Raw genomic sequence first — 16,241 nt, forward strand, 5'->3', positions numbered from 1 at the left:
GTGGCATTTCTATAAAAAAATATTCCTTTTATTAAACATTAGCGTTAGTAGTGCAATATTACAGCAAAATAAAGGAGAGTAGAAAAGAAACTTCTAATACAGGAACTGTTTTTTTCTTTCATCTGTGCTCATTTATTTGCTTAACTTTTTTCATCATGTCTTTAAAAACACGTTATGAAGACCATCTTTAAGCACACATACATACATAGAGGCAACAGTAAAATGAACCCCCATAAAAACACCATCTACACTTAATGATAGCAAAGACTTTTCCATGTTTGCTTTTTATTTTTTCCTTTTGCTGGAGTGTTTGAAAGTAAACGTAGGTATCGTGACATTTTTTGTCTAAACACTCCCATATACATCTCTGAAAAACGATGCTATTTTCTTATGTAACTGTAATGTAAATATAGCATGCTGAGCAAAATCAGCAATAACTGCTCCACATAACCTACACAGTACATATGTTAAAATTTTCCTAATTGTCCCTGCAACACCTTCTTAAAGTCCATTTGTTTAGAGTTTGATTGAAACGTGATCCACACATTGCAGTTGGCTGTTCTGTCTCTCTCTCTTTTTAAGATTTTATTTATTTATTTGACACATACAGAGAGAGAGAGAGAGTGAACGCAGGCAGAGGAAGAGGGAGAAGCAGACTCCCCGCTGAGCAGGGAGCCTGACATGGGGCTCGATCCCAGGACCCTGAGATCATGACCTGAGCCGAAGGCAGACGCTTCACCGACTGAGCCACCCAGGCGCCCCAGCTGTTCTGTGTCTTAGATAACTTTTCCCTTGGCTGCAGTGTCATCCTTGTTAAATTGCTATTTTTCTTCCAGTTTAGATTTGCTCCCCATGGTCTTTTTTTCCCCTTCCACTTCTTTTACTCATTGATTCATCTTTATCATTGTATGGTCAGGCCACCTTTGCAGCCATTTGGAAGAGCAGGATCAGGCCTAAACCCAGGGCAGGTACCAAGTACAAAGCTACCAGGAATGAGCCACTTATCAGAGTAATTTCATTGAGCCCAAAAAGTCAGCGTGGTTAGGTTGTTTTTTGACCTTTTATCTGGAGTACCTTGATAACCCTCTTTCTTCTTCTTCTTTTTTTTTTTTTTAACCTACCCATAGAAAGATTGTCAATGTACAGTATTTACTAAGACTGCTTTATCTACCATTCAAGGATTTCACTCCCCTGCGTTTTGAAGCCCCTGAGAGTCAGTTTGCAATTGGGAATTGTAAAGTGGCCAGTTAGGTTTGGGTCTGGAATTAGGACTCCTTGTTGTATGACGTGCTTTCCTGCCTCCTCCCTCCAGCATTTTTGGTAAGCTTCTGGATTCAGAGATACCATGAGGGCTCCCTGCTTTACTCTGAGCCCTAAATCAGGGCCTTTCTGTGTCACCTGTCATCAATCCTGGTTGTTCCTATCACTTCGCTTCAGAGAGGTTGCTTTGAGAAGGAGCAACATCAAGCCAGGGGCAAATGTTGGTAAAATGCTTCCTTATTCATTGATCCCCATCCCTCACGGGACATTAGAATCAGAGCAGGGTGTTGAAAATGCAGTTGGCCTGTGGTGTGGAAAAAGTTCAAATGGATGGGTTTGGCCTCAGAATTTCTCTGTGACGATTTTTTTTTTAACAAATCTTTTCACTTTCCATTAATATTTTCTAGTGTTTTCTTTCCATTTCTTAGGTAGAATTTACATGCAGTAGCGGTCGTGCTTTCTGATACACAGCTCTGCAAGTTTTGGTAAATGCATATAGTCATGTAACTATCATCACAGTTCAGAGAGAGAATCTATTCCTGGTGTCCTTGGCAGTCAACCACCTATTTTCTGTCTTTACGGTTTGGGCTTTTCCAGAAGGCCATATAAATAGAATCATTAAGTCTAGGGCATTTAAGGATTATCCACTTTGTGGCCTTTGTCAGCAATCTATCTTTTTTTTATTGCTGAGTAGTGCTCCATTGTATGGGTAAACAACACTTTGTTTATCCATTACCCGATTGAGGGACAAAGTTTTTGGCAGCTACAAGTGAAGCCACTAAAAACGTTTGCATACGGATTTTTGGGTGAACATAAGTTTGTTTGTTTTTAATTGGGTAAATACCCAGAAGCGAGATTGCTAGTTTATATGGTAAGTGTATGTTTAATTTTATAAGAAATTGTCCATCTCCTTTTCAGAGTGGCTGTACCATTTTGCAGTCCTGCCAGCAGGATATGAAGGTGCCAGTTTCACTTGGTATTGCCAGTATTTTGTGTATTTTTGTTTTTTTAATTTTAGCTGTTCTAACAGGTGTGTAGTGCTATCTCATTTGGATTTCCCTAATGACTAATGAAGTAAGCATCTCTTCATATGCTTATTTGCCATCCATGTATCTTTGTGAAGTGTCTGAGCAAATCTTTTACCCATTAAAAAAAAAAGGAATGTTTATTTTCTTATTATTGAAGTTTGAAAGTACTTTATATATTCAGGATACAAGCCCTTTATCAGATGTGTGGTTTGCCAGTGTTTTCTCCCAGTCTGTGGCTTGTCTTTTCGTTCTGCTAATTTGCACACACTTCTTTCATACGTGGCTTCCCTCCTCTCTTGCACATATTTTGGGCACCGGGGATGTCATGCTGTCCCGGGATGACAAGGCAGCAAAGCATAGCAGGAATTGCAGTATGGAGTTTGTCCGAGACACAGATGCAGAGAGATGGGCTAGGAGAGGCTTATTTAGAACTCGTTACTCAGAGCCATTTTCTGTGCCAAAAGAAAGAGATGCTGCTGCTGTGTTTATTTCTGGTTGGCATCTAGAAACACAACTTGCAATTTCAAGCCAGTGTCCTTTATGGGGGGAATGTGTTTTCTTGGCTCATGGGTGAAAAGAGTTACAGAGGGAGCTCTGGATACGTAAGAATAACTGTTCTTTGGCACGTGTGTGCTCGCAGGGAGAGAAAGCCGAAGGGCAGTGAGACAGAGGCAGACACAGAAGAAGTTAGTAGTGTGAGATTCGGCCCTGTCTGACCACACGCTCCTGGGGCAAGCGGAACGGGACACGTGACTCCATTAGTCCCAAGTTCCTATTCTGTGCTTTGGGGGCCATATAAGGCTTTTCCAGAGGTAACTGATTATGCCCTGTTTTTTCTCTTTTAAGCCACTTTCCTGATTCTCACATTTGATGCTATGCCCCTGTAACACATTAGAGTAGACAGAATGGGAATGGTTCTCAGTAACTATGATCTGTGTCAGCAGGTCCAGAAGAGAACATTTGCGGTGAATAATGGAGGTGCACACCCCGCAGCTCCCTTCTCATTACTGAACATCAGCTGCCACGCACCTCTTTTCTGGGGGTCTCCCTTTGCTGTGGAGTTATTCTGTCTCCTTCTACCCTCCCACCCTGCCCACTGTTTGGTTATTTCTTTGATACCCTCTTTAAGAGTGACAGTGACCAAGAGAGGTAGGCTTGATCCATTTTGAATCTTAGGACTTCATTTTTCAGCATTATTCACTTTCATCTTGTAAAAGGTAAGAACTCACCAATTTTTAATACTGGAAGGAACTTTAGAGAGAACTTCTTTTCCAGTCCCTCTTTTTATGGATCAGAGGATCAAGGCTAAGCATTTTCGAAGGGATTCATCATCTCGGTGCTAGGGCGAAGGAAGAAGCGGGCCCTGAACGCAGGCCTCTTACTTCCCAGTCCTGTGTTCTTTCCAAGCTGCTAATCAAGGAGAGGCTGTCCTCGGAAGCAGTGATGATGTTCCCAAGTGCAACTCATATGAGATGTGGGAGGACCACTGGATTTATTTTATGTGTAAGGATAATTAAGAATAAACTAGTGAGCTCCTTTAAGGAGCTATTTCCATGCCATAGAGAAAGGTATCAGGCTTTTAATTCATTTAGGGGATTGAAGTTGCCGCAGCCACAGCTGAATTTAAAGCAACAAAATATCTGAGCTGGGCCCACTTCCTGGTGCTGCAGGAAGGTGGCCTGGGGCTGCATAGGATTCCCAGTGGTTCCCCTTGTAGTCAGACTATAGTATGTCCCTGTGACCCCTCATTTCCGTGGTGGCTGAAACACGGACGTGAGGACGAGAACGGATTTGTACTCCAGGCTGTGGTGGGTAAACTAGTCCTCAGCCGTGTGTAAACTAGGAGACATGTATCAAAGGAATGTGGGAGATATGCTCCCTAGGAGTTGCTTAGAAGCCTTTTTAAAGAGTTCCAGCGCCAACTGCTCTTTAATCTCTGATATGGGAGTGATACCTCGGACCCCCCACAGGCACCACATGGAGCCTGGGGCCACCTACAGCTGCCGTGAAGTGTCAGATAGCAGCAGGCCCCGGAGCCACTTCATTTCAGCAGCCTGAAGGGGTGCTCAGCCTCAGTCAGGAGACACCCCAGCCAATGCCCCTAGAGCGTTTTGTCCCGGCCCTGGTTCGTTACTTTATGAGTATAAGGTCACTTCATCCTCCCCACCACCATATTAGAGACAAACTATTATTATCCCCATTGCACAGATGAGGAAACTGAGGCACAAAGAACTTAAATGACTTGCCTGAAGTCACACAGATGGAATGTGAGGAAACTGGGATTTCAACGCAGGTCCCTCTGAGTCCCAAACCCAACCTCATCAGGAATAAGCCTGTTGGATCCGGTGCTCACCCTGCAAACATCTAGAATGTACCATCCTAGATGGTGGCCGGCAGCTCCATGTGGCTTCTGAGCCTTTGAAATGTGGCTAGTGCCACATGTTGAAATGATAATATTCTAGATATATTGGGTTAAATAGAAAATATTATTAAAATTAATTTCATCTGGTCCTCTTGGTGTTTTTAAAATGTGCTACTAGAAATGCTTAACTTCCGTGTGTGGCTCACATTTTATTTCTCCTGGAGAGTGTGGCCCAGAAGATCCCATACTTTGTCACCAAGGGGCCTGGGAGGCGGCCATCGAAAGCGGGCTGCAGGTCGTATGGGGTGGCCATGGGCAGCTGGCGCCCCACCCGCCAAAAAGGCCAACCTCCCCTTACTGCTAAGAGATGGAATGAGCCACAACCAACATTCCCACAAGAGTATTTTGCAGGATCTTAATAGCAAAACCAAACAGTCTCTTAGTAAAATGCAGGCCTGGGTATGTTCAGCTTGTTACACTACCTCAAATAGATATTCTTTAACTATTTTCTCAAGTTAGTTCAAGTGTGCCTCAGTTTCCTCAATTGGAAATGGATATCAAAGTCCCTACCATATCGGGGTGCTGTGAGGAGTAATCTGGTTAATCCACAGAAAGTGCTTAGAAGAGCACCTGACGCAGAGGAGCCCACTCAACACGTCAGCCGTATTATTATGATGGCAGCCCCTTGTTACCGCTTTAGTTGAGTGAGATGCAAGCTGTTGAATGAGAAAGGGGGAGCAGGACCTTTGAGTATAGTGCCTGAGTCAGCAAATTTGACCCCCCTCCCTTGGCTGGAGGCACCCACCCCCTGCAAGATGGTGGGATGCCCCTCAGACATGCCTCCCACCACCCTGACCCACAACCAACCACAGCCCCTTGAACTCTAACAGAAGCTTCTCGAGTGTTTTATTCCAGTGACATCACCTCCTCACCGCCCCCGAACACCCGGAAAGGAAAGCCCCTCAGTACATTTCTCTCCATCTCATTATCTTTCCAGGACTGGGTCAGTCCCCACCATCTACCTGCCCTGTAAGCCAGCCAAGAGCCCATTGGTTTCCCAATTACATGGTTAAACAAATGTAAACTGGTTTCTTTCCTGCAAGACTTCTTGGAGGTCTTAAAATGCTAATGAGCATGGAGGAAGTTCCAGATGTAAATGCTGTGTGGAATATTTTGCAAACTTCCATTATTTGTTTTCAGAAATACGTTCTGGAACTACTGTTCCATAAACCACTCTCAGGGAAACGTCGTTCGTAAAGGTTCTGGCCAGTTAAAAGGAGTCTCAGCAAAATCTCTTCCACTGCTGCCTTTTGCACGTACACATTCCCTGCTAGTGCTGAGCACGGAGCATCACTAGACCCTGGGCATGCCACTTGTTTTTTCCCCAAAGCTCACCATGTGTACAGAGAAATGGGTTTGGGGACATGACCCTCTTGAGCATTTAGGGATTCCCTGTTGTTTTTAAGGCTAGCAAGTTGAGGACCCTGAAAAAAATGAAACGTTGGTGAGTTTTCATTCTTATAGGACAGTTCCCCCCACAAGCTCCTTCCCCACCCACTTGCTGGAAACTCATTGTTCTTTATTATTAGAACATTCATTGGTTTTATGGCTGTTTTGTTTTTATGTCTTACCTTTTTCTTTTTCTTTTTCCCACACTGTGCTTGTTTATCCATCTTCCTCTGGTCCCAGTAGACTGCGTTTTCTCGCCTGCAGAATCCTTGTCTGAAGGCGTCATTAACTCTGAACATACCTGATTCATTGCAGATCTTAGATCTGACTAGAACAGAGACAGCCGGGGAACTGGCATGGGTCTCTACTTTGGGTTACCTTGTACGTCGTCAGCTGTCGGAGCCGTGGAGAGGTGCAAGCGTTGGTGTTTATGTCCAATTCCATCTCAGGCGGTGTCCTGTCCTGGTCAGCCCGCGTGAGCACATTCCTGGACGGGAGTTCCCGGGAGGCAGGGACTGGGTCTCCCTCCCCCACTTCCCTCTTTTCCTGTAAAAGATTCTTTCTGAAATAGCATTGCTTTATGTGAGCAACCTTCATATCAACATCTTCAGTCCTACAGAGGGGATAGATTGCACACGACTAGTAAAGAAATACGAGTCGTGATGATCACCGTACATACTTCATGAATCCTTCCCGTGTGCTTTGCGCTGAGGGCATCTTGCATGCCGTCTCTTTTATCCTCACTGTTAACCCTTCAAGGAGCTGTTATTATCCTCCTTTTACAGATGGGGAAACTGAGCCTTTGAGGCAGAAAGGGGTAGCTTAGAGTAGCACTAGGGCAGGGCCACCAGCCTGGGCTGGTCCGCCTCCAGAAGCCAAGTGCAAAACCACTTGGGATTCCTGTCCAGCTTCCTTCTGGCTGTCAAGCCAGGGTGGAGCAGAAGGGGGGCCAGTCTTCGCTTGGGTTCTGTGCTGTGACTTCTGTGCCCACTCGGACCGTGAGGTCACAAGGTGGCTCAGTGCCTTAAGGAAGTTCAGTTAAATTTTGATAAACCTTATGAAAATAGAGAGCAATAATTAACTTCCCAACTGTTAAAGTTAACATTTGAATCTCCTTAGCCCAGGCCCAGTGGATGTGAAACTCTCAATGAGTAACTGCTGAATAACAAGGCCTGGATGTTATTTTCTAAAATGATTCCAGTTATTTAGTAATATAATATGCATTCGATTACATGGCAATGTGACATGAAGCTCATTTAAAATATTTTTTACCAAAAAATAACCAAATGTTACAGTTTGTTGTTGTTGTTGTTGTTGTTGTTTACTGTGAGGTTTTAAATAATGAGACTATCTCAAATTTCTATTCTTTCTTTTTAAGGATTAGCCCCAAGTTTTATTTTTGTTTTGTTGTTACTGTTGTTTATTTCCCCTTATCTAGCTCAGTACCCTGCATAAAACTGGTGTTCAAGAAGTAATTTTTAAAATTCAACTTATAATACATAAGGAATTTTCTTTTTTTGAGATTTATTTATTTATTTAGAGAGAGAGCACACGAGCAGGGGGAGGGGGCAGAAGGAGAGGGAGAGAGAGAATCTCAAGCAGATTCCCTGCTGAGCGTAGAGCCCATGACCCTGAGATCATGACCTGAGCCGAAATCAAGAGCCAGTGCTTAACTGATTGAGCCACCCAGACGCCCCAATATATAAGGAATTTTCTGTACGCTTTGTTATTTAATTTTCAAGACCACCTTAACATAGCAGCAGGAATTTATATGCCATTTAAGAGGTCAGGGAAACTGAGATCCAGAGAAGTGACTTAGAAAAGATCATTTAAGGATATAAACAGTCTATATCTTTAGAATTGTTACTGTAATCCAGAAAAATATTTTTACGCTGTCACTCTCCCTGAAATGGTTCCTTTTAGTTCAGACTTTATGAGTTGGAAAAAGGAGAAAACATAACACTATTTATGGGTTGCTTCCTATTTGCTGGGCACTTTATATGCATGATCTCCAACTATTCCTCAGAGCAAGCCTATGAAATAGGTAGCGTTCTTATTCAGCTTTCTAACTGGGAGAATGGAGGGTGAATGGGAGTCAGTTATTTGCCCAAGGGCAAAAAGGGCTTGAAGCTTGCTCCCTTGGGAGCATGAGGTGTCAGAACACTGTGCTGGTGTAAGCATCACTGCTTCTCCTTACTGGTCAGCAAGGCCAGAACAGTTGTAAAAGCCAATATTAACTCACCTTTCTGATAAACAGTGTTACAACTTGAGTGCCTCTGATGAGTCCTTAATGCCACGTCGAGCTGTTCAACCTGCCTAAATGTGTTCACCTGCGCATGCAGCAGTGCAACTTGCAAAGTATTGCATTTTTCTCTGAATGCAAATGTGCATTTAATTTTTGGAGGTATCACATGCTTTTTTGGGTTTTCGTGGGTTTTTTGGTATTAAGTCTATTTTTTAGAGCAGTTTCAGGTTCACAGAAAAATGAGAGGAAGGTACAGAAATTTCCCATATATCCCCCTGCCCCTACCTATGCATAGCCTATTATCAACATCCCTCACCAGAGGGTACGTTTGTTGCAGTTGGTGAATCTACATTGACATATCATAATTATATCATACGGTTGTATCATAATCACCTGAAGTCCATGTTTATATTATGATTTCCTCTTAGTGTTTTATATTCTGGGGATATGGACAAATGCTTAAAATGACATGTATCCATCATTATGATTTCACACACAGTATTTTCACTGTTCTGAAAATCCTTTGTGTTCTGTCTATCCATTTCTCTGTGTCCCAACCTCTGGCAACCACGGATCTTTTACTGTCCCCCTAGTTTTCCTTTTCCAGAATGTCATATAGTTGGAATCATACAGCGTAGAGCCTTTTCAGATTGGCTTCTTTCACTTAGCAGTATGCAATTAAGGTTCCTTCATGTCTTTACACGGCTTGCTAGCTCAGTTCTTTTTAGCCCTGAATAATATTCCATTGCCTGGTGCTACCACAGTTTATCCATTCACCTACTGTGAAGGACACCTTGGTCGCTTCCAAGTTTTAGCGATTATGAATATTAGCCATAGACATCCATGTGCAGATTTTTCTGTGAACATCTCCTCTGGGTAAATACCAAGGAGCATGATTGCTAGATCATATGGCGTGTTTAGTTTTATAAGAAACTGACCAACTGTCTTCCAAAGTGGGTGTACCATTTTGCATTCTCACCATCCTGTTGTTCCACATCCTTGCCAGCATTTGGGGTTGTCAGTGTTCCAGATTTGGGCCATTCTCACTGATGTGTGGTGGTATCTTAATGTTGTTTTAATTTGCGTTTCCTTGATAATATATGATGTTGAGCATATTTTCATGTGCTCTTTTGCCATCTGTATATCTTCTTTCATTCAACATGCTATTTTAAGATTGGAACTAGGACAGGTTGCTCATAAGTTATTTAGGTAACTAAATGTAATTAATTTTTGAGGACTCCTCAAAGGAGAACAACCTTGAAAGAATGATTTCCTACTTTTAAGCGTCATATTTGAAGTCTAAGAAGAGGCAAGAGAATGGTGCAGCCATTTTGGAACATAATATGGCAGTTCCTCAAAATGGTAAACACGGAGTTATTATATGACCCAGCAGTTCAACTTCTAGGTATATACATCAGAGAAATGTGAACATGGGCACACAAAAACTTGTATGTGCGTGTTCATAGCAGTATGATTCAATTGAGTTGTTAGACCCAAGTGCCCACCAATTAAAGAGTGAATAAATAAAATGCAAAAGAAGCCAGTCACAAAAAGCCACATATTGTAGGACTCCATTGGTATGAAGTGAGAGAATAAGCAAATCCATAGATAGAAAACATAGGTTAGTGTTTTCTAGGAGCTGGAGGGAGAGAGGTAATGGGGGAATAACCACTAATGGGGACAGGGTTTCTTTCTGGGGCAATAAAAATATCCTAAAATCAGATCATGGTGATGGTTGCACAACTTTATGAATATGTTAAAAACCACTGAATAATACCCTTTGAAAGGGTGAATTTTATGGTTATATAAATTATCTCTTTCTGTCTTTTTTTTTTAAAGAGAGAGAGGACAGGGAGGGGCTGAGGGAAAGGAAGAGAGGGAATCTCAAGCAGACACGTGGAGCCTGACGCGGGGCTCAGTCTCAGGACCCTGAGATCATGACCTGAGCCAAAATCAAGAGTAGGACGCTTAACCAACTGAGCCACCCAGGAGCCCCTATATATTATATCTCAATAAAAAGTACTGATATATGTAAAGCTATGTGTGGGGAAAAAAAAAAAAAAGAAAGGAAGAGCAAAAATACACAATTTGTACTGTGCTTTCCACCAGAGTGAAATTTCATTATGTAGATAGCCCATTCTGATAAAACTGTAGCAAAGTTGGGGCACCTGGGTGGCTCAGTCGTTAAGCATCTGCCTTTCGTCTCAGGTCATGAGCCCCACATCGGGCTCCCTGCTCGGCAGGAAGCCTGCTTCTCCCTCTCCCACTCCCCCTGCTTGTGTTCCCTCTCTCGCTGTCTCTCTCTGTCAGATAAATAAATAAAATCTTTAAAAAAAACAAAAAACCTAATAGCAAAGTTTTTGGCATTGCCAATTTGAAACACTAGCCTCAATTCTATTATGCTACAAGGTCATTAAAGAGAAATGTGGATGATTTTCATTTTATCTTAACACCGTATGTCCCTTGGTGGAAATTATTCTCTGTTGTTATAGATTCTATTCAGAGGCAAGAGAGTTGAGTAGGTATACTTTCTATATTTATATAGAAGTTATAGTTTCCATATTTTCAGTTCTCAGGAAAAATGTTCATGCATTTGTAGCCATTGTGAATATTTGAATCTTTAAAGCTCATACTATTTTTAATGTTAAATTAAAAGTTGCCTGTTAAAATGGATAATGTGTTTGAAATTGGTTGAGCTAATTAGGTCGTTAATTAGGATTCTAACTCATTAGGATAAAAGATCAGACGGGTAAAAGACTGGGAACTATTATATATTAGAAGATGTTTTTGATTCTGAAGAAGTAATTTTAGTCCTGCTTTTTCATGCCACCTAAAGTAGACTGAGTTATTTCTTTGATACACAGATTACTTGTGAATGAAATGTCTTCCAGGTATATTAGAACTTACATGCGTTGTTCTCTGTTATAAATTGTAGTCTTTTTGTGATTAATGCCTGAATTTCTTCAGCTTTGTTACTTAAATAAGTAACCCTTGTTTCTAGTTAGTGCCTGGATTCCCATTCAGATATTCCCATGTACAAGTCCCCTCTGGTGAGTCTCTGAGAGTATATTTTTCCCCGTGAGTGGTCAAAAAAGAGTGAATACGGCATTGCCTGAGTGTTTTTCTCACTGTAGTTGTACTTTTCTCTAACTAAACCTGATAAATCAAAATATTTATAGAAGACCCTAAGTAAAGATTATTTCTTTTTCACAAACTGATATATTTTCTTTTTTAAACAGCTTTATTGAGATAAAATTCACATACCATACTATTCATCCACTTAAAGTGTCCAATTTAATGGCTTTTGGTGTATTCACAGATATGTGTGACCATCATCACCATCATTTTTAGAACATCTTTATCACTTGAAAAAGAAACACTGTACGCTTCGCTACCAACCCCTCATATCACCACCCCACCTCCAGCAACTAATCTACTTTCTGTCTCTTGATTTTCCTCTTGTGGACATTTTGTATGACTGGAATCATACACTGACTGGCTTCTTTCACATTACTTTATTGATAAAGTTTGCCAACATGTTTTATAATAAGAAAGGGCCAGTTCACTAGGAAGATTTAACCATTATGAATATAGATGCACTTCCTAACAGAGCACCACATACATGAAGCAAAAACTGACAGAACTAAAGGGACAAATTAATAATTCACCAGTAATTGTTGAAAGTTTAATACCCTATATTCAGTAATGGTTAGACCAGGGAAGCAGAAGATCAACAGGAAATAGAAAACTTGAAAGACACTATAAACCAGCTGTACCCAGCAGATATCTATACAACACTCCGTGCAGCGACAGCGGAATACAAATGCTTCTGACATGCACATGGAATATTCTCCAGAATAGATCATACAATAGGCCATTAAAAAAAAAAAAACCTCAATACATTTAAAAGGATAGAGGGAATACATAGTACCTTCCCTGACTACAGTGGAATGAAAGTAGAAATCAAAAACATTAAAAAAATAGGAAACTCGAAAATATGTGGGAAGTAAACAGCACATGCTAAAATAACCAGTAGGTCAAAAGGGAGATTGGAAAATACTTTGAGATGAATAAGCGTGAAGATAGAACATACCAGAATTTGTGGGATGCAGGTAAAGCAGTGCCTAGAGGGGAATTTAGAGCTATCGATGGCTCTATTAAGAAAGAAGAAATATCTCAAATCAGTAATCTAACCTTCTCCTTTAAGACAGTGGAAGGGGGGCGGGCACCTAGGCGCCTCAGTTGGTTAAGCATCTGACTCTTGGTTTCTGCTCTGGACGTGATCTCAGGGTCATGAGATCAAGCCCCACCTCAGACTCTGTGCCCAGCACAGAGTCTGCTTGAGTTTCTCTCTGGAAAAGGAAGAGAAAACAAAACTACAGCCTGCAGAGAGAAGAAAATAATAAAGATTAGAGCACAAAATAATTAGAGAAGGTAGGAGAATAGAGAGACTTTAAAGCCTTTGAAACTTTACTGATTATAGTAATTATATTAAGCCTTTACCAGAAGACGTAATAAACAGGATTATTTGCTTTTCATAAAATGAATGACATTGGGCGCCTGGGTGGCTCAGTTGGTTAAGCGACTGCCTTCGGCTCAGGTCATGATCCTGGAGTCCCGGGATCGAGTCCCACATCGGGCTCCCTGCTCAGCGGGGAGTCTGTTTCTCCCTCTGACCCTCCTCCCTCTCAAGTGCTCTCTCTCTCATTCTCTCTGTCTCAAATAAATAAATAAAATCTTAAAAAAAAAAAAAAATGAATGACATTGTTTCTTTTTTTTTTTTTTTTAAGATTTTATTTATTTATTTGACAGAGACACAGCGAGAGAGGGAACACAAGCAGGGGGAGCAGCAGAGGGAGAGGGAGAAGCAGGCTTCCCGCCAAGCAGGGAGCCCGACGTGGGGCTTGATCCCAGGACCCTGGGATCATGACCTGAGCCGAAGGCAGACGCTTAACGACTGAGCCACCCAGGCGCCCCAATGGCATTGTTTCTTAATATATTAAAAACCATGCAGTTTTCAACATGGCCTCCGCATACCTATTGTAAAAAGCTAGTCTTTGTGAAAATATCCACATGCTCTCTTTTGTTCAGTTGAGATTTAACCAAACCATGAGCCCATTTCAATCCCTAGCTCTTGAGAAATCTTGCTCAAATAGAGCATGTTTTAGGGCATCGATCAAATCCATGTCTGATGCCTCAAACCACCACTTCCTGCTATGTGACCTTGGACAAGTTGCTCAATCTCTTTGAGACTTAGTTTCCTCATCTGTAAAGTAGAGGTTAATTTTCTCATTTTGAGAGGAATTGTGAGACAATATACACAAAAGAGCCTAGTTCAATGCTTGGCCCATAGTAGGTACTTGATTAGGATGTATTCCATAGTCATTTGGTGACTTAAAAATGGACAGCCTAAATACCCATATGGCGTGGGTGTAATATACATGGATATACTCACAAGAGACCGGCAGAAAAGGATATTATATGGAATCCTATTGTGTACCAGACTTTGGGCTAGTTATGTGATCTATGGCTACATATAACTTGTTTGACAGTGTGGACCGATTTCACTATTTTAACACCTGCTAAAACACTCAACTTGGGCAAAATACACGTCCTGGCCTAAATGGGTTGTTTTAGCGATGGTTTTTATGGTCAAATTTTGAACCCTTCACATATGAAACCACTTCTGGCTTAACCTTTGTTGTTGTTGTTATTGGTGCAATAAACTCTCTTCTTTGTATCTTAGGTAAGCATACTTGTCAGGCGTACGATTCTGTGGCCTGTTTTAGACTACAGGATGCTGGCATTAAAACTTGAAAGCCCATTTATGAGAGGATAGGAAAGATAACAGATTAAATTCCGTTCTTACTCAGAGCCAGGCACTTTTATGCTTATTCTGTTTGTTGTGTGGTTGATGACTTCGACAATGAATATTTTCTCCAGCAACACAAGCATCAAGCCAAATTGTGGACTAGCGCTTCCCAAAACATTAACATGTTTTGTTAAACTGGAGATTCTGATTTATCGGGGCTGGAGTGGGGCCAGAGAGTCTGCATTTCTCACAGGCTTATAGGGGCTACCAATGCTGCTGGTCCGCAGACCACACTTTGAGCAGCCAGATTGTACAGAACTGAGGACGTAGCTAGGCAAGAGTCAGAATCTGGCATTGCACATCACAGCCTCAATGGCCTGTTCATCCTCTCTGAGTTTAATCAACTTCCCTAACTGAGCCCTGAACTAAATTAAGATCAGAGGCGACAAATAGCAGTGATTCTATTCTTACATTTCATGTAAAACAATGATTTCATATGGTAATAGAAAAATACCTTGTCATGTGTTTTCTAGAGTCCCTTTGTATTGTCTGTTAGCCTGGCCACCTCTCAGACCTCTTTATCCTGCAGCTCATTGAATAGCAAAAGTGGTGTATAGGAAACATCTCCATTTCCATTCTGTGAAGCCCAGTACCTGTGCTGGCCCTTACTGTATCTATGGCAAAGAACAATGAATGGAAGCCAGTTACATTCCAGCAAGACTTTTGTTACCAAATGAAAAGAGTCATAGGCAATTGCTTCCCTTAAACTCCTGCCTGATTTCCTAATACCTTAAGTGAGCATTAATGCAAACTTCCAGGGAAGCTAATTTCAAGTCCTTAGTCATTTAGAGGAGAGTGCAGGTTGAGTTTCTCCCGTAGAGTCCACAGTGTGTAGAACTTGATTTTGTATGTAATTTGACAACAGAGGCATCATCTTTTAAGATGTGGCAAATGAAATTCTTAATATGAAGGAGAAGTGGTTTGAAATGTAATGCATACCCTCCGATTTGTTACAGAACACAAAAATAGTCACAGCAAAGACAAGAGGAAAATGAGAACAAGAAGATGGGGAGAGAGGCGTAGCCTGGCTGATGACGTGGCGGTATTAAAAAGCAGCTTAGCAACAAAGGCGCTTTCTGCCTATGGCAACAAGACGGACAGCACCAGGGATAAGAGGACCCACAGAAGAACAAAACGTTTTTTATCCTACCCACGGTTTGTAGAAGTGATGGTGGTGGCGGACTACAAAATGGTTGTATACCACGGAACAAACCTTCAACACTATATTTTAACTCTAATGTCAATTGTAAGTACATTCAAAAGAAGGTGATTTATGAGGTCCCTAAATGTGCCATTGGGAAATGGGTTTCCACCCAGTGCTTTGGAGGATCATTCTCAGGGCTGGCATTTCAACGATTCAGGCAAGTGACTGAAGAGAACATCAGATGATTTATTGGTTGCCTTTTTATAATAACAATAATGGGGACAGGGTGGAGTGTTTATTCTGTTAGGCAATGGGCTTCGTAGTTAAAAGGCATCATTTCTAATCCTCCTGGCAACTCTGCTAGGTAGGATTATCACCCCCATTTTATAGATAAGAAAACTGAGCCTCAGAGGAGTTAGGCCACTTGCCCATGGTCTTGTGAAGCTAGTAAGTGGCTTAGAGACTGCATGTGACCTCTAGAACTTCCCAACCCCAGTGCTCCTTGTCTGACATACACACTTGCACGGCCAGCTATGGGTCTAATTAAGTGGCCTTGGGATGAGGCCCACAGGATCTCTCCCTTTCTATTTTCCTACTCTCACTTTGAATCGAAAAATCAATAGAATTACATTATTAAAAAAAAAAAAAATCAAACAGAACCAAAGACCAGTCATGAAAAAGAAGTGTCATTACCTACCCTGGCCCCTTCCAGGAGGCAACCACCGTTAAAAGGTTTTTTGCATATGTGTCTAACCAGCACTGCCCAGTAGAAATATAATGCAAGCCACATATGTAATTTAAAAAAAAAAAAGTAAAATTAGTTTTAATGATGTATATTAATTTCTGTCAAAATGCTGTCATTTCAAAAATTGCTAATGAGA

General features: G+C 41.5%; 1 protein-coding gene across 3 annotated transcripts in view; it reads left to right on the plus strand.

Annotated features, from left to right (window-relative positions):
• ADAMTS9 (ADAM metallopeptidase with thrombospondin type 1 motif 9) overlaps window positions 1-16,241 on the plus strand; it is a 163,154-nt gene that overhangs the window by 14,021 nt on the left and 132,892 nt on the right. For all 3 annotated transcript variants that reach the window (XM_078076296.1, XM_078076312.1, XM_078076301.1), the window contains exon 4: window positions 15,173-15,462. In XM_078076296.1, coding sequence (XP_077932422.1) covers window positions 15,173-15,462 — 290 coding nt within the window. The remainder of the gene's footprint in view (window positions 1-15,172; window positions 15,463-16,241) is intronic.

This window comes from Halichoerus grypus, chromosome 1 (genome assembly GCF_964656455.1).
Source record: "Halichoerus grypus chromosome 1, mHalGry1.hap1.1, whole genome shotgun sequence".
Classification (NCBI taxonomy): domain Eukaryota; kingdom Metazoa; phylum Chordata; class Mammalia; order Carnivora; family Phocidae; genus Halichoerus; species Halichoerus grypus.